The following is an 18,075-nucleotide window of genomic DNA, read 5'->3' on the forward strand; positions in this document are numbered from 1 at the left end:
CTGCATTTTATGTTTCCTCCCTAGGGTTGTTTTCGTTGTAGGGTGCTCGACAAATTGTCGGCAAAATAAGGATGCTACCTTCACGGGGCTATTGGGGGTGGTATTCCCGAAGGTAATAGCTATTTGGTCTTTCCTTCTAGGGTTTGACAGGTTTTTTGTTGTTGTCCTTAATCTTTTAGTGCCTAGGTTTGACTCTTCTAGTTGTTTTCGCCATTTATCTCTTTTGTGTTTGGCAACTAGTTTGTCAATTTCTCTGTTTAGCTCTGGGATTCTGACATCAGCTGGAATCGAATCTCGTCTCTTTTGGTGGAGAGTTTGGATGCTTCAGTTGGGAAATTTCGTCTAATGTTAGGAATGCGTCCAGAGGGAATGCATCTATCGCATGCTTTTTTTAATATTTTTTCACCAGAGGGAGTTGTGGTTGGTAGCGGTGTGTTTGAGAACTCGTTCTCAGTCATGTTTTTGAAGGACGACCAGTCCACTTTGCTGACGTTGGTAAAGGTGCGATTCTCTGAGGTAGTAAACTTGGAGTTTGTGGAAATTTGTATGGTGAGTGGGAGTGGTCTGAGTTTAGAGCCACATTTGCATGTCAGGTGGTGTCTGTTAATAGTGATACGAGTAGGATGGTCTTCATTCACCACACAGAAATCCGTTCCTTCTATTTGCTCGGCAATATGTTCACCTCGAGTGTCTGACCACGATTCATCATGTCAAGGTATGGTCGTATGTCTGTTTTGAAACCGGTGCGACATGCAGAGTCAGGTGGGATGTAACTGTTTAAAATCTTTAGTTCTGAATTCTGTGAAGAAATTTGTATACCTTGTATTTCAATATGGGGATCAGTGGATTGTATGTTTAGGGGGCTATGTGTCGCCGAGTTGTGGACAATAAAGGCAATCGCTCCAACGGCATCTTTTTCACGATCTTGCCTAATTATTGTATCTGATGACGAACTAGTTAGGGGGTTCTTGTTTGTCATCTTTTTTCTTGAATCGCTCCGATAGGGATAACGTTTTTGTCGATAAAGTCGGTAATTTCGGTGATTTTGCGGGTCAGTCCATTGCAGTTAAGCTGCAGAATTTTGACGTTATTTGGTCGGTTTGGAGTGTTTGAGTTGGTAGTGCTGGTATTAGTAACTGGGGTGGTGGGTGTTGTTTGTTGTGGGGGAGATAATGGGGGTGGGAATTGGCGGGATTGGGTTCTGCGACAGCACGGGCCGACGAAGGCAGGGGTATAGTTTGAGAAGTTCCTAAGACCTGAGCATCTTAGATATGCAACTGAGCATCTCAGATGTGTCCACAAGAAGAGCATCTGGCAGGCTTGACGGTTTTGGTGATGTTCTTCTTACAGACACGGCATATCCTAAGATCTTTGCTATCTGGGGTATATTGGTTAGTATTATTATTATATTGGTTGGTATTAGGGTTCATGCGAATTGTCTTAAATCTATTACTAGATACTGGTAGGTTGTGAGAGGTGCTAGGAGCTGTGAGACGTGCAGTGGGTGTTTGGTTGTTCATGGGTGTAGTGTTTTGGAGTGATGATGAGGAGAGGTGTACCATTGAGGCGGCATGCACTCAAGTTTGGCAGCTTCCGTATAATCGTAAGCCTTTCTTAGCCCTGAGCAGCGTAGATGTACCCAGTTGCGACAGCCCCCGCATCGGAATGGCCCTCCTTTGCGAGTGATTTTGCTGCCACAGACCAGACACATGTACATCACAGGACCTGGATTTCGCTCAATGTCTCCGGCTAGGAGTAGGAGAAGTATGAGAAGGTACGCCGGAATTACCTGCTCAGCTAGGAGAAAAAATAGGATAGAGGGATAGGAGTGAACGATGAACGCATACGTGTGTTCCCTGTGTGGGGGAGTTGCATTCCTTGGGCAAGTGAGTTCTGGCGTCGACCCCGGTACAAAGAACCAACTGCTATGAGCACCGTTGTTGTTGTTTAGGCCCCAAAGAAGTACCTGGATTGTAGACTAATTCGTAATGTTTTAAACCGATACATGCGTAATTTTTGCAAATATAGCGTTTTCTTTACATATCGCATAGTGGAGGTACCGCGCCCCCTCTGAAATTCAATAAAAAATTTAGCCTGTTTCGGGGGCCATCCCTGTACATTCCCTGAACATTTCAAGAAAATCGTTTCAGTAGTTTTGTATATACAACATATTTTAAAAAGTGGGCGTGGTCAAGTTTTTGGGTCCAAAATAAGTAGGTATGGTCGGAGACACAACCACAATTGATCGCAAATTAATTTCCAAACCGATACATTCGTAATTTTTGTAAATATAGCATTTTTAAAGAAATGGGTTATAGGGGAATCTTCCGAAATTCAACAAAATATGTAGCCTATTTGCACCGGGCACCATCGCTGTACATTTCCTGACAATTTCAGGAAAATTAGTTCAGTAGCTTTTGTAGAAAAGATTAAAATTTAAACAAGTAAGAAAAGTCTATAGTCGGACGGAGCCGACCATGGGATACCCTATACCACTATACCTGGACAATCGCTCTCCACGGAACTTCTTTTCAATGATTGTGAAAATTTAATTATCAAATATCAGAGATGTAATGTATAATACTTATGACCAAAACCAACAAGTTATCTAGCATGACAAAGACATTTTTGCAGAAGGAAAGGAAAATTTAGTTCACGTAAAATGTAATGAAACCCACTTATGTAGTACTACTACTTCCGTTGTTTAACCACTACGTTATTGAAATTTTTACCAATTTCACACAAAAGTTTCAGTCAATTTAACCCGCTAAGTATTATCTGATCTTCACCTTGGTTTGTATGCTTCTCTTCATCGTAAACTAAAACTTTGTTTAAAATTTTGCGTATTATTATTTTGACCTACAGAGCCGCTACAAAATAGGTTAAAATTAAAGGAAAGGTCAGTAGTTTTTTTCCATATGTATGCTACTTTGCGAAATATATATGTCCTCAAGGAATTAAAATATCGACCAAAAATAGAATTTTTAAATTTGTTCATAGTAATGGTCCATTTCACCTGCTAAAGAATATCAGATCATCATTCAAAATTGGAGGCATCTTTTTCGACTTATACTCTTACCCGGTGCAAAATTTCGTGACTATTGATGTATAATAATATATAATGGAATATATTTGGCTGTAACTCCTTTATCTGATCATGCACACCAACATAATTGGCATCAATTGAAAGGTCAAGCGTTCCACTTTCAAGTATATCTCACTTGTCCGGAATGTCAATTCCAGAAATTAAGATATAAGCTGTATATAAAAAATTTTCACAATTTTCACACAAAAGTTTTGGTCCATTTAACCCTCTAAATATTATCCGATCGCCATCTCAAATTGCAAGCTTTTCCTCTTACCTCATTTAAAATTAACTCATTTAAAATTACGCGTTGATCGGACTATTATTGAGACCTACAAAGCCGCAAGAAAATTTGATAAATATTATGTTTTTGGTCCAATTCACCCGCTAAATATTTCACGATCATCACCAATAAGAATAGGGATCTAGTCTGATCTGAACCCGACCTCCATACAAAATTTCGTGACGCTCGGTCCATAATTGCGGCCTGGAGCGTGTTTTCAATTTATAATGGACAGACGGACAGACGGACGGACGGACAAACACACATCTCAAAATCGCTTTATCTCGTCGAGATATGAAGATTGGTATAGCCCCCATATAACGGTACCTCCGAATTTGAGGTATTTTGACGTTCTTCGCCACATTTGTAGACCGAATTAGCTATAATTTGGCACTTAGGGTTCCTACTGATCAACAAACTTATATCACAAAGAATATGGGCATAGGTCCATGTTTTGGTATAGTCCCCATATAACGGTACCTCCAGATTTTGGGAATTTTGAGAATTTTAGCCACAATTTTTAAACGAACTATTTGCAATTTGACATTTGAGGTTCTCAGTGGTCATGAAACAACTCCTCGAAACATCGTCAACATAGTCCATGTTTTGGTATAGCCCCCATATAACGGTACCTCCCGATGTTCGGTATTTTGAGAATTTTAGCTACAATTTTTAATCGAACTAGCTGTAATTTGCTATTTGAGGTTCTCAGTGGTCATGAAATATCTCCACCAAGCATTGTCAACAAACGTCCATGTTTTGGTATAGCCCCCATATAGCGGTACCTCCGGATTTTCGGTATTTTGAGAATTTTAGCCACAATTTGTAACCGAACTATCTGCAATTTGACATTTGAGGTTCTCAGTGGTCACGAAATATCTCCACCAAACATCGTCAACATATGTCCATGCTTTGGTATAGCCCCCATATAATGGTACCTCCCAATTTTCGGTATTTTGAGCATTTTAGTTACAATTTTTAACCGAACTAGCTGTAATTTGCCATTTGAGGTTCTCAGTGGTCATGAAATATCCCCACCAAACATCGTCAACATAGGTCCATGTTTTGGTATAGCCCCCATATAACGGTACCTCCCAATTTTCGGTATTTTGAGAATTTTAGCTGCAATTTTTAACCGAACTAACTGTAATGATCTGTATTTTGAGAATTTTAGCTACAATTGTGTCTATTCAAAAATAATCGTCAATATAGGTCTATGTTTTGGTATATACCGCCATATAACTGTACCTCCAGGTTTTCGGAAATTTTCAGTGGTCACGAAATTTCTTCACTAAAATTCGTCAACATGGGTCCATTTTGAGGGTCTACATTGTTTTGATGAAACTACCCTCAATTTGACTCTTTAGTTTCCTGCAGCAATAAAACTTTTCCGCCAAAAAAAATAAAAGATATGTTGACTCTTTGATATAGCCCCGTAGGTGGTACCTTTCGCCTAGCTGAACACATTTTTTAGATTAGATTAGATAACACTGTGCAACAAAATGGAGGTGAAAATTCCTCTTGGAGAAGAAAGGCCTTGGTGGGTATATTATGTACTCCGAAAGACAAATCCGCCGTGAGTCGAACTTCCGCGTTATGGCGTGATGAATTTTTTGTTATAGACCCTGTGGACCACCAGGAATTAGCGTTTTATCTTTGTTCACTGTTGCTTAAGTGCTCTACAAAAACAACAAACAAAGATATAATGCTAATTCATGATAGCTTTAATATACACACACCAAGGGCTTTCATCTCCAAAAGGAATTATCTCTGCCCCAACATTTGTGTTCACAGTGTAATTTAAGCAATAGTGGGAGGCAGTAGGAGTCTAACCATTGTCGAAAATTGTTCCACCTAAAATTGTAAAAGGACCCTAATTATTCCATTTTAATTAAGACTATTTTATGGTGGAGGGTATAAAAAGTTCGGCCCGGCCGAACTTAACGACTTTTTACTTGTTATTTATAAAGATACAACCAAAGTGCCCGCTACTTTGTATGCGGAAAAAATATAAAAAACTAATAAACAATATTTTATATGGAAATGGCGAATACTCGTACAAAAATTATTTTTACTAATAGCAATTTTGATCAATATTAAATTGTATTTAAGTACTGTTCGTACCACTTTAGTTCGATCGAAAAATCAGGCGGAATTTTAAGTAATTATGGGCTTTCTGTCCTCAGAAGGTAAACAAATACACCTAAGACCAATTTTATTACCATTTAGTACTTTTTGTAGCCATTTAGTAGTAGGTATTTCCAAAACCATTTCAGCTATCAGCGACCCTCATATCAAATTTCAGAATTTGTTCCGATTAAAAAAACACTCCTTATATTATCGTTCATACAATAACAAAATGGTACCAAATTTAGTACTTTTCGTACACCTGGGTATAACCCTAAAAAAATACCTTCTTATATCAACCATTTCTCAATTTTTCCAAACCCACTAAAAGTAATTTACATATAAATACATAAGCACAAATTTCCGAAATTTCCTCCTAAAATTTCAAAAATTCCTGCTAACCCCTTTACAAAGTAACACATTATATCAAATTCTGTACCATTTAGTATTTTTCATAGTATGCATTCCCAAAACCTCCACATTCCAGCAGTGACTCTAAGAACAAATTTTAGAATTTTCGCTCCTTTTCTACACCCGATACAACATTTAGACCGCTAAGGTACTTTTCGTCAATATACCAACGTTACACATTAATACTCACCCCAAATCAAATAAATGTCGACAACCACATATCTCAATCCTACACAGATATTAATACAAAATAAAAACTGTAATCTTAATGCAAACAAATCGAGATGTACAGGAAACAGAATGAAGTCCGAAAATTCTACCAAAGAGTGAAACATCAAACTGATGGCTTTGGAACTGGCACATCCTCCTGTAGAGACCAGCAAGGTAATCTGGTAACAGATACAGATAGTGTGCTAAGGATATGGAAAGATCATTTTTCCAAACTGTTGGTATCCAATAGTAGCGAAGTCGACGAAGATTCCACAGATCCAATCCCAGAAGATGGTATTGACTGTATACCACCCGGCCAAGATGAGGTAAATACAGCAATAAACGGACTGAAGAATAATAGGGTAGCAGGAGCCGATGGCTTACCAGCCAAGCTGTTCGAAACAGGAGGCGACACGCTGATAAGGTGTATTCATCAGCTAGTTGCACCATCTGGCAGGAAGAACGAGTACCCGACGATTCGAACCTGAGTATCTTGTGCCCCGTCCATAAGAAAGGAGATAATGCCAAGTTTACACTTGCGCTCCAAAATCCACTGGATTTCACGAAATCCTGAAATACACCCCGGTGTTTACACTTATTTTTTGTTGATTTCAAACATATCACAATGATCAAGGTAGATGCATGTGCGCAGCTGATTGAACATGAATCTTCAAAACAAGTTGTTGTAAATTGAATTAAACATCAAAAATATGCGACAATATAGAACTTTATAACTTTATTTGGAAAATTATCGTAAAATTATCTATATATCATATCAATTGTACCATATAGTACCAAAAAAATAAAAATAAAATAAATAATGATTTTATCGTTGAGACATCATAATAATAAATTTTGATAGATAAAAGTTGTGCTCAGAACCTGCAAAATATTAGTACTTGCAGTAGTTTTCCCGTTTAGTGCTAAAAATACGTTCACGCACTCCAAAATCTAGCAAGACTTGCACTTCTCTTTAAACAATACAATTTTGGCCTAGTAGAAACTAGCGGCATTTTCATTGGCATCTAAATACAACAGTTAATACGTTAATTTTGACACTTCTGCTGGAGTTTTTGCAATTTCCGTCATTTTCCGTTCCCGTATTTTTTAAGAAATTTGTATGGGGAAGCAATTTTTGACAGTTCGCTCTTTTTTCTAACATTACCATTAAAAAAGTACGAGAACACAATGAAAAGTAGAATTGTAACAAAGTAATTTAATATTTTTTCACATTGTTTACAAATTCTGATACTAAAATTTTTTGTTGCAGCAATTGACCATCTACCTTGTTTATTGTGATACGTGAAAAGTGTTGCAACTTTTGGTACTTTTTTAGGCAAACACATGGTTGTATGTCATGTGTACTGTGAATTCGATGTTGATTACGTTGAAATCACGAAATGAGATGATTTCATTTTTGTATGCGAAATCATGATAAATTTTGCTTTATTCCGCACGAAATCACGAAACGCGTTCGAAATCACGAAACGACGCCGAATGTAAACCAAGCATAAGACTGTATGCTCTAACTATAGGGGCATAAGTCTACTCCCTATTGCCTACAAGATCGTGTCAGGGATATTGTGCGAACGACTAAAGCCTATGGTCAACGAGATAATTGGACCATACCAATGCGGCTTTAGACCTGGCAAGTCCAGCATTGACCACATATTTACCCTGCGGCAAATCCTAAAGAAGACCCAAGAGATGCAGATTGACACCTACCACCTTTTTGCCGATTATAAATCAGCCTTCGACAGCCCGCTACGTTCATAGGTATTCCAAGCCATGTCTGAATTTGGTATCCCCGCAAATCTCATTCGGCTATGGAAAATGCGATGTCTTATCTTATACTATCTCATGCAATTGTTTTTGAGCTGAACGTGCTTTTATTATTAAAACTATAATATTTTAATCTTAACCAAGACTACGAGGCTTGGCTACTGTCTCGCACAAGAATGAACATATTTCCCAGGTTGTATTGTGCCACAGATTATATGTCCATATACTTTATACTTAAGAAATATAATATTTATTCATATACATATTAAATAAACTAGATCTTAAACCAATTTTAATTTTAAACAAAAAATTATAAAATTGTTCAACGTTAGAATCTGACACATTTTATGAATATGGAAAACTATGTTTATTGAAATAGCAACTAAATTATTCATTTACTTTTATTATTTTTTTCACATATTTGCAGCTAAATCCATTATCACTCCATTTCCACATTGGTTAGTTTCAATTGGTAACAGTTTGCCATAACATCCCACACACAGACATTTATTTGCGCTCTTTAAACTTTAACCATATGCCATTTTCTGGTGCAGTTAGAAATGTTGTTGGTGAAATTTTCAACGGTTTCCCTTGGGCCTTATCAGCCACATGTACAGAATATTTTGAGAGTACAGTTACAATGCCAGCTTTACTTTGTGCCAAACCAAAACGGCCACCTAAATATTTTATTAGGAAAAAAATTGTAAATAGTTTTGCGAAACAAACGTAAAAAGCTAAAATGCACATAAAGCACACATACACCCATACGAAAAATACTTACCTGGACACATACGTGGTCCCTCACCAAAACCCAAAAAAGTACATGGTGGGCGTTTATCTTTATCACCCATAAAACGTTCTGGTTGAAATGATAATGGTTCTGGGTAGATATCAGGGTCACTAAAATATTAAACAAGAGAAAAAATGTGGATTTTATGACTTGCGGTAATGAAATGTTGTGTAAGGATATGTGTACATAAATTTGTAGATAAGCACAAAAGCTAAATTCGGACAAAAATTCAAATTGTTTTTATTAAACAATAGCAAAACGTTTCAGGAATAATTAATGTGTTTAAATTAAAGAACGGCTAACTGTATCGAAGTAAATAGGAACAATTAGTTTCCTTTCGTTTATGTAAGTACTAAACTCTTTCATTTATTTTGGACATTCGTAATTATGGGTACTAAATGGTACAATTTGGATTTTAGTGAACGGATAGAGCTGGAAGAAGTTTTGGAATGGGTACGGAAAGAACTACTAAGTGGTATAAATTGGATTTGGGTAAAAGGACATATCTGGAATCCCGAAATTTGGAATTAAGATTACTGATGGAGTTAGGGATTGAGGAAGTTGCCGAAATTCGTACTTGTTTGTACGAAAAGTACTAAATGTTACTAAATGTGGTACAAATTGGATTTGGGTGAATGGATAGCTCTGAAATTTGAAATTAAAAACAAGTAAAAAAGTATCAGTCGGCTTTGCCGACAGAGATATACCCTCAGCCTATGTGAATTGAAACATTTCATCTACGGTCAGATCGAATGTATTTATGGTATTTTCATTGTTTTGTTGCCTTTCTTGGACATTTGGATTGGGATTAAAGTTCAAAAGTGTTGCAGAGGAGGTACATAAAGGAATGGACCGACATAGTCCATTATAGAAGTGGATCTTTTTTGAGATATATCGCCCACTAGTGATTTCAGTGGGTCATCGTATAACTTAGGGACCAGTATGCCAGGAAGCATGGCCTTGTCCACGGAAAACATAACACCGTTGTAAGCAGAGCAGCAACGAACAGCATCGGAATACATTTCCAAAGGATCTTCTAACAGACCTTAAACTGCACTAAAACACAAATGTTGAACTTTTGTGCAGGAGGTTCCCTATGGTACCTCCATTTTAGAAGTTAAACTAAATTTGGACAAAATATTAGGAGATCTAAAGTTTGGACCAAATTTGTTGAAGAGATATCGGGCATACCATTTAAGTGACATTTTGGACCAAATCGGTTAGTTCAAGAGTTATCGTGCTCTCCAGCCACTACATATGGTGCCATAGGATTTTTTACACCTTTCGGGCTGTTTTCTCAAGAAGTGTGGACATGCCCCTGAAAAAACTTTTACCGTCGTAATTGAGACAGTTGCTTCAAAAAAATCAAAGTGATTCTAGAGCAGGTCTTAAAGTGAACTTATCCGTAATTTTGTGTGATAGGTATCCGAAGGAGTGGACAAACATAGTCCATATTCGAACCTGATCTATATCTGGTAGACATTTTAGGATGTGTAAAGTATGGACTAAATCGGTCACTGCCTTCAAGAGCTATCGTGCGAACAATTTTTCCGAACATTTTTGAACTTTTCTGGTGGAGGTACATGAAGGAGTTGACCGATATCGCTTATGATGGGACTTAAAATATGTTTGGACAAAATATTACGAAGGCCAAATTTTGGACCCGATCGATTGATCCGTTCGAGAGTTGTCTTGCGCTCCAACCACTACACACGGTGTCATAGGGGTTTTTGCATCTTTCAGGTTATTTTCTCAGGATGTATGGACTTGCCCTTAATGAGACATGTACTGTCGTAAGCGGGGCAGTGAATACAAGTTACTACAACAAAAATCAAAGAGATTCCAGAACAGGTCCTAAACTGAACTTTTCCGAAATTTTGTGTGGGAGGTACCCGAAGGAGTGGACGGATTGAGTCCATATTGGAACCTCATCTAAGTCTGGTAGAAATTTCACGATGTGCAAAGTTTGGATCAAATCGGTTCCTCCCTTCAAGAGTTATAGTGCGCACAAATTTTCCGAACTTTTGTGGGGGAAGTACCGGAAGTAGTGGACCGATATAACCCATCTTCGAACTTAAACTAAGTTTGGGCAAAATATTACGAAAACCAAATTTTGAACCGAATCGGTTGCTCCGTTCGAGAGTTATCGTGCGCACCAGCCAGCCAGAAAGACAGACGGACGGACATTGCTAAATCGACTCCAAATTGTCTGAAACACATCTCGTCCAAACATACTTGGGTCTAAAACCATTATTTCGATGAGGCACATTTTGCCCGTATGAAAGTGTATATACCCTCGTTAGCATAAATGCTGAGGGTATAATAATGTTGGCTTGTAGTATTGAGGAAGTTTTGAAAATTCGTACTTATGGGTACCAAAGAACTAAATTGTACTAACTTTGGTACAATTTGGATTTGGTTGAACGGATAGAAGATTAGTAACGGAGATTAGTAACTCGCACTAAGTTTGTTATTATTTTGTATTAATGTCAGTGAAGGGTTGAGATACGTTATTGTTGAAGTACGTACCATGAATTTACGAAAATTACTAAATGCTACTCAATTTGTTGTTGGGTGTAGGGACAGAGCTGGAATTTGTATTTTTTGGAGTGCTGTGTGAGGGTGATTATTGGGGTGTAAAGTTGGTATATGGACGTGTTTTAAGAAATACGTACCAAAAAATTACGAAAAGTACTAAAGCGGTCTAAATGTTGTATCAAGGGTGGGACAGAGTTGGAATTCTAAAATTCTAAAATTCTTAGAGTCACTGTTGGTATGTGGGGTTAAGGTATGGATATGGCTAAAGGGGTCAGCAGGAATTTTAAAAAGTTTAAGAGGACGTTTCGGATATTCGCACTTATGTTTTATATGTAAAATATTATAATTGGTTTGGTATATGTGGTTTATGTAAGAAGGTAATTTTTTAAAGGCTATACCCAGGTGTACGAAAACTACTAAATTTGGTACCATTTTTTTAATGCATACAAATTCTGAAATTTGGTATGAGGGTCGCTAAAGGCTGTAATGGTATTGAAACTACCTACTAGAAGGTTACGAAAAGTACTGAATGGTACGTACTAAAATTGGTCTTGGGTTTATTTTTTACAAAAATGTTTTACCTTCTGAGGACAGAAAGTCCTTAATTAAAATGCCTCAAAAATGTGGCTCGTTGTTGATGTGTAAGGATGAGATACAGCTGATTTTGGCCTTTATAATAATTTCGTAGGTTTTGCCGTTATTGAGATATAGAAGTTCAAATTGGGACAATGTATTGACTGTATCGCTACCTTATAAAACAACGTCGTACATGGTGCGCCTTAACTAACTTTAAGTGAATACCGCTAACACCTTGGAACTTTTTGCGGGTTTGAAAAAGCAATGTTCATATGTGAGACAAATCTAAAAACAAGAAAAAATCGCTGGAGTAATTTTTAAAAAATTGAGGCCAAAGTTCGTATTTGTAGGGTTTTTAGGTTTTCGAAATTTTGCTTGGAAACCGCAAGTCCAATCGAAATCGGACTAAAGAAAATGTTGTAGCAGTGAAAAGTCTGTATAAGATTGACCTGCATAGTATTTTCGTAGTTTTTGTCGTTTTTGAGATATAGAAGTTCAGATCAATCATTCAGACTTATTTCTCAGGTTTTCAGGATTTTGCTTGAAAACCGCAAGTCCTATCGGGATGGGATTAAAGAAACTCCTCTACAAGATTGGCTTTCATATATTTTTCCTAGGTTGTACCATTTTTAGCTATATTGGGATATTTTAGTCATGACACTGTTTTATATGGAGACGATACAGTCAGTGCATTGTCCCAATTTGAACTTCTACATCTCAAAAACGGTAAAATCTACGAAAATACCATAAAGATCGATCTTGCAGAGAATTTTCATAGCAACAACATTTTCTTTAGACCTATTCTGGTAGGAGATGCGGTTTTCAGGCAAAATCGTGAAAACCTGAAAAACCCCTAAAAATGTCGACGTGAATCGCGATTTATTTAAAAAGCGCTCCGCCGTTTTTTTTTTTTTTTTTTTGGATTTTTCTCATCTATGAACATTGTAGTTTCAGAATACCCTAAAACTTCCCAGGTGTAACCACCTTCCGTTTAAATTTGCTTCAAGAGCACCGTTCATTTCCATATTAAATATAGCTTATTATACCCTCTACCATAGCATGGAGGGTATTTTAAGTTTGTTTTTATACCCTACACCACTATGTGGGGAGGGTATTATAAGTTGAGATATTGGTATGTGTGTCCGTCCGTCAGTCCGTCCGTCTGTCCATCTAAACCTTGTAATCACGCTACAGGTCGCAATTTTGATCGGATCGTCGAAATGTTGGATGTTGATGGGGGTCCCGGAGGGGAAGAAGCCTATTGATTTTGGTGATGGTCGGATAATATTTAGGGGTCGGAATGGGCAAAAAACTTATGTGGATTAAAACACAACGTTTTTTTTCCAAAGCGAATATCTCAGCTTCAATACAAAGTATACCAAAAGCAAAACCTGACAATAAAAGTAGAAAATATCGCCTTTCTAATGATGTAAAGTAGGTTCTCGTAGGTGATCAAACAACGAAGATATCGCAAAAGCCGCTAATAGAACACAACTTTTCATTTTTTCCGATTTTAATAATAATGACGAATATCACAGCTTTGGTTCCGGACCTTCTGACAATGAAAGTAAAAAATCCCATCATTACAATGATGTAAAGCAGGTTGGCGTAGGTATCCAAATAACGGAGATATCGCAATAGTCGGTTATACATCCCATTTTTCCACTTTTTTGGAAATCACGCTACAGTTCGCAATTTTAATTGGATCGTCACGAAATTTTGGGTGTTATTGGGGGTCCCACAGAGGAAAAAACCTTTTGATTTTTGATAATGGTTGGATATTATTCAGGGGTCGGAATGTGACAAACAAAAATATAGTCGGTAATGCATCCCTTTTTCCATTTTTGTACAATCACACTACGAAATTTTGATCGGATCCTCACGAAATTTTGGGGATTGATGGGGGTCTAACTCAGAACGAAGCCTATTGATGGTTGGCATACATCCCACTTTTCCATTTTTTATTTGGGTTGTATTGTCGATGCACTTAAATGCGTTTCAAAAAAATTGACCTGTGTTAATGTAGACATTCAGAGCAAAGGCGCTAAGCTATTCCAATTTTAATATTTTGAATTTTATTATCAAAAGCTTATGAACAGGGGTAGTGTGTAGGGTATCACATAGTCGGCCCTGACCCGACTATAGCCTTGGCTCACTTGTTCTGTTTGTAACACATCGAATTAATCATTTGCGACCATATAAAGTATATATATTCTTTATCAGGATAAAATTCTAAGACGATCTAGTCATATCCGTCTGTCCCTCTGTTGTAATCACTCTAGAGTTCGCAATAATTGAGCTAGAGCGCTATATTTTTGCATCTTAGCTACAATTTTTGACCCAAGTATCTGCAATTCGACATTTGAGTTTCCCAGTGGTCACAAAACTTCTCCACTAAAAACATAGGTCCACACTTTAGTTTAGCCCCATATAAGGTTCCCGACCGATTGAATACATTTTTTATGCTGTTTCACCTTATTTAGGTATCAGTGGTCCCAAAATATCTCCGCCTAATATTGTAGACAGGAAAGAAAATAATTAATTCGTTTTACTTCAGAATATTTTATGGTGGTGGGTATAAAAAGTTCGCCCGGCCGATCTTAATAATTTTCACTTGTTTTTAATGTCCTTTCCGCATACGAAGTATCGGGCACATTGCTAGTTTACAATATTCCGAATTGGACTTTTGCATGCTGTAGCAACAAACAATATTAAATTACACCCTTAAACATATCTTCTGAGAACACAGTACAGGGGGGCAGTACCTATCTATGAGGGCTATATGACGACGTGGACTGATTTCCGGTAGAAAGTTTTATACCCCCAACCTAGACTAAATACCAAATTTTTGCCATATCGGTGGATTATTGTGGCCACAATCTTCAAAATACCGAAATTTCTGGTGGAACGTTTTATACCCCCAATGAAGACTAAGTACAAAATTTCAGCCATGTCGAAGTGATAATGAGGCTAAAACCTTAAAAATATCGAAAATCGGGTGGTACTGTTCTATGAGGGCTATATCAAAACGTGGACCCATATAGCCCATTTGCGATACCAAACATACGGGAGCGATATACCAAATTACACAGCTCTATCTTTAAAATTGCAAGCTGTATCTTGATTTCATCAGACGAACGGACGGACATGGTTACATGGGCTTAGAGTTTTACCCTGATCAAGAATATATATACTTTATAGGGTCTCCGATGAATATTTCGATGTGTTAGAAACGAAATGACAAATTTAATTATAACCTCCATATTATGGTGGAGGGCATAAAAACAAGTAAAAAAGTATCAGTCGGCTTTGCCGGCATCTACGGACAGATCGAATGTATTAAGGGTCTTTTCAGAATTGTATGGCCCTTTTTGGACATTTGAACTTGCCGACAAAAATGTGGATTGGGATTAAATTTCCAAATGGACCGACATAGTCCATTTTGGAAGTGGATTTTATTTTAGAGTCATATCTTTTGGATAGGCTACGCGCCCACTTTCATGATCTTCGAACAAACCCAAACTGCACTTAAACACAAATGTTGATCTTTTGTGGGGGAGGTACCCTAAGGAGAAGATCGATACCGGGGCCATTTTAGAATTTAAACTAAATTTGAACAAAATATTAGGAGATCCAAAGTTTGGATCAAATTGTTTGCCCCGTTTAAGAGATAATGTGCATATCATTTTAGTGACATTTTTTAAATATTGGGGGAATTACCGAAAATTGTTGCCCATCTTCGAACTGAAACTAAGTTTGACGAAATGCTAATTTTGGACCACATCGGTTGATCAGTTCGAGAGTTATAGTGCTCTCCCTATGGTGCCATAGGGGGTTTTCCATCTGTACGGCTGTTTTCTCAAGCAGTATGGACTTGCCCCAGAAAAAAATTTGCCGTCGTAATTGAGGCAGCAAATGTATGTTGCTTCAACAGAAATCAAAGTGATTCGAGAGCAGGTCTTAAGGTGAACTTTTCCGAAATTTAGTGTGGGAGGTACCCGAGGAAGTGGACAAATATAGTCCATATTCAAACCAGACACACATCAGGTAGATATATTATGAAAGAGTGGATCAATATGGCTTATCTTCGAACTTAAACTAAATTTGGACAAAATATTACGAAGGCCAAAGTTTGGACAAAATCGGCAGATGCGTTCGAGAGTTATTTTGCGCTGCAACCACTACACACGGTGTCATAGGGTTCTTCATAGGAAGTATGGACTTGCCCCATATAAAACTTGTACCGTCGTATGGGGGGCTGTGAATACAAGTTGCTACAACAAAAATTGAAGCGATTCGAGACCAGGTCTTAAACTGAATTTATCCGAAGTTTTGTATGGGAGGTACCCGAAGGAGTGCACAAATATAGTCCATATTCGAACCTGATCTATATCTGGTAGATATATTAGGATGTGTAGAGTATGGACCAAATCAGTCGCTCCCTTCAAGAGTTACCGTGCGCACAATTTTCCCGAACATTTTTGAACTTTTGTGGGGTATGTACCTGAAGGAGACGGCCGATATGGCTTTTCTTCGAACATAAACTAAGTTTGAACAAAATAATACGAAGGACAAATTTTGAAGCGAATCGGCAGATCCGTTCGAGCATTACCTTGCGATCCAACCACTACACACGGTGTCACAGGGGCTTTTTGCAACTTTCAAGCTATTTTCTCAGGAAGTATGGACTTGCTCCAGATGAAACTTGAACCGTCGTATAGGGGTCGGTGAATTCAAGTTGATACTTCAAAAATCGAAGCGATCGGAGAAGAGGTCCTAAATGCTGAGGGAATAAAAACAAGAAAAAATAGCTAATAAATCTCGGTCAAAAGTCACATTTTTAGGTTTTTTTTTTAGGTTTTCACGATTTGCTTAAAAACAGTAAGTCTTATCGAAATGGGAATGGGGAAATTAATATAGCTATGAAAATTCTCTACAAGATTGGCTTTCGTAACTTTTTCCTAGCTTGTACCATTTTTGAGATATAGCTTGAACCATTTTTTAAAGACCCTTTCATTCATCAACACCACTTCCCAACTATATTCTTTCAATATATGAATTTGTAGTAAATATAGTAACCTTTAGTACACTTATAGGTCGATATTCCAAAAACCCTTTGGTACATTTTTTTAACTCACAGATGTCTCATTCCAAAATTTCAGATTTCTAGCTCTTCCTGTTTGCCTAATACGAATGGTATATTTTAGTACTTTTCTTATCGTTCTAGTTATTCAGAATTTAACTCCCGCAAATTTCAGCCAAGTGTCATAATTTTCACAGAATCATTCAATGTCCCTAAATGACTTAAATTATTATCTCATATTGTCGCTCTTTATACCCGCTTAACAGCAAATAATTACAGTTCAAAACTTTTGGTTGCCATTAGAATTTGCGAGCGGCATGCTCATGTTTTCCAACCAGCCACAAATATGGCATATACGAGTATATGTATATAAATATATGTACATACATAAATAACCCAACTAAAACAAAAAAGTTCAAATTGCTTATTTTATCATAAACACACTGTAGAAAAACGACAAGCGGTATAATACAAAGGACAAACTACAAAGAAACTTTTTTCGAGTTCACATCTGAAACAAATTTACTCTTATTTTGTTTTTTTGTTTGTGTTAAAATCAGTGGCGTAGCTAGACTACATATACACGTGTATATGTTAAATTCATTTATATCAATATTGTAGATTCCTACATAGCTACGTCAATGGTTTGGAACCCATTTTAGCAGCATGTTTCCACTCAATTAGTGTCTAAGTGCGGTAAAAATGTCCCTCTGTATGTAAGCAATTTTGTAAACTTTGCCATACTTTCCGGATTTTGGTCTTTTTCTGTTTTCAACAAATTTTGCATTTTCATTAACGCACCCAAAGCAAACATGACGACATTCCTTCACACATGTGGAACACACAAGAAAAAACACATAATATAAGCCCAAAATAAACTACTTACTAGTGGACAGCTTTTACTGGAACTATGCATACCATACCCTCTGGTATCCGAAAACTATGACCTCCACTCTGTTGCGGTGGTAATTCAAAAGATTTTGTACAATGTTTTAGTAGAGCCATCATTGGGGCATGGAGACGTAGTGTTTCTGTAAAAATAGAAAAATAAACAAAAAAATTACGAATAAGACCCAAACAAAATGGAATCTCACATAAAGTATCATTAAGAGGATATGTTTGCCATAACTTCTTCTTTTTTTCCAAATAGAAAGCAAAATAAAATTATATATGGAAAATGGGTATGACTA

The 18,075-nt window shown here is 37.1% G+C and overlaps 2 protein-coding genes across 2 annotated transcripts in view; one reads left to right on the forward strand and one right to left on the reverse strand.

The window, feature by feature from the left end:
• The window catches only part of LOC141399121 (uncharacterized), a 189,347-nt gene that overhangs the window by 130,250 nt on the left and 41,022 nt on the right, over positions 1 to 18,075 (forward strand). The window lies entirely within an intron of this gene.
• Cyp308a1 (Cytochrome P450 308a1) overlaps positions 6,828 to 18,075 on the reverse strand; it is a 28,918-nt gene continuing 17,670 nt past the window's right edge. The window contains exons 7-9 of the mRNA XM_073977264.1: positions 17,772 to 17,916; positions 8,680 to 8,798; positions 6,828 to 8,575 (exon numbers count right to left, since the gene is read on the reverse strand). Of these exons, the coding sequence (XP_073833365.1) occupies positions 8,406 to 8,575; positions 8,680 to 8,798; positions 17,772 to 17,916 (434 nt within the window). The 3' untranslated portion in view covers positions 6,828 to 8,405. The remainder of the gene's footprint in view (positions 8,576 to 8,679; positions 8,799 to 17,771; positions 17,917 to 18,075) is intronic.

The sequence above is a fragment of the Musca autumnalis genome, unplaced genomic scaffold (genome assembly GCF_047663935.1).
Source record: "Musca autumnalis isolate F117 unplaced genomic scaffold, ASM4766393v1 scaffold_3, whole genome shotgun sequence".
Taxonomy (NCBI): Eukaryota; Metazoa; Arthropoda; class Insecta; order Diptera; family Muscidae; genus Musca; species Musca autumnalis.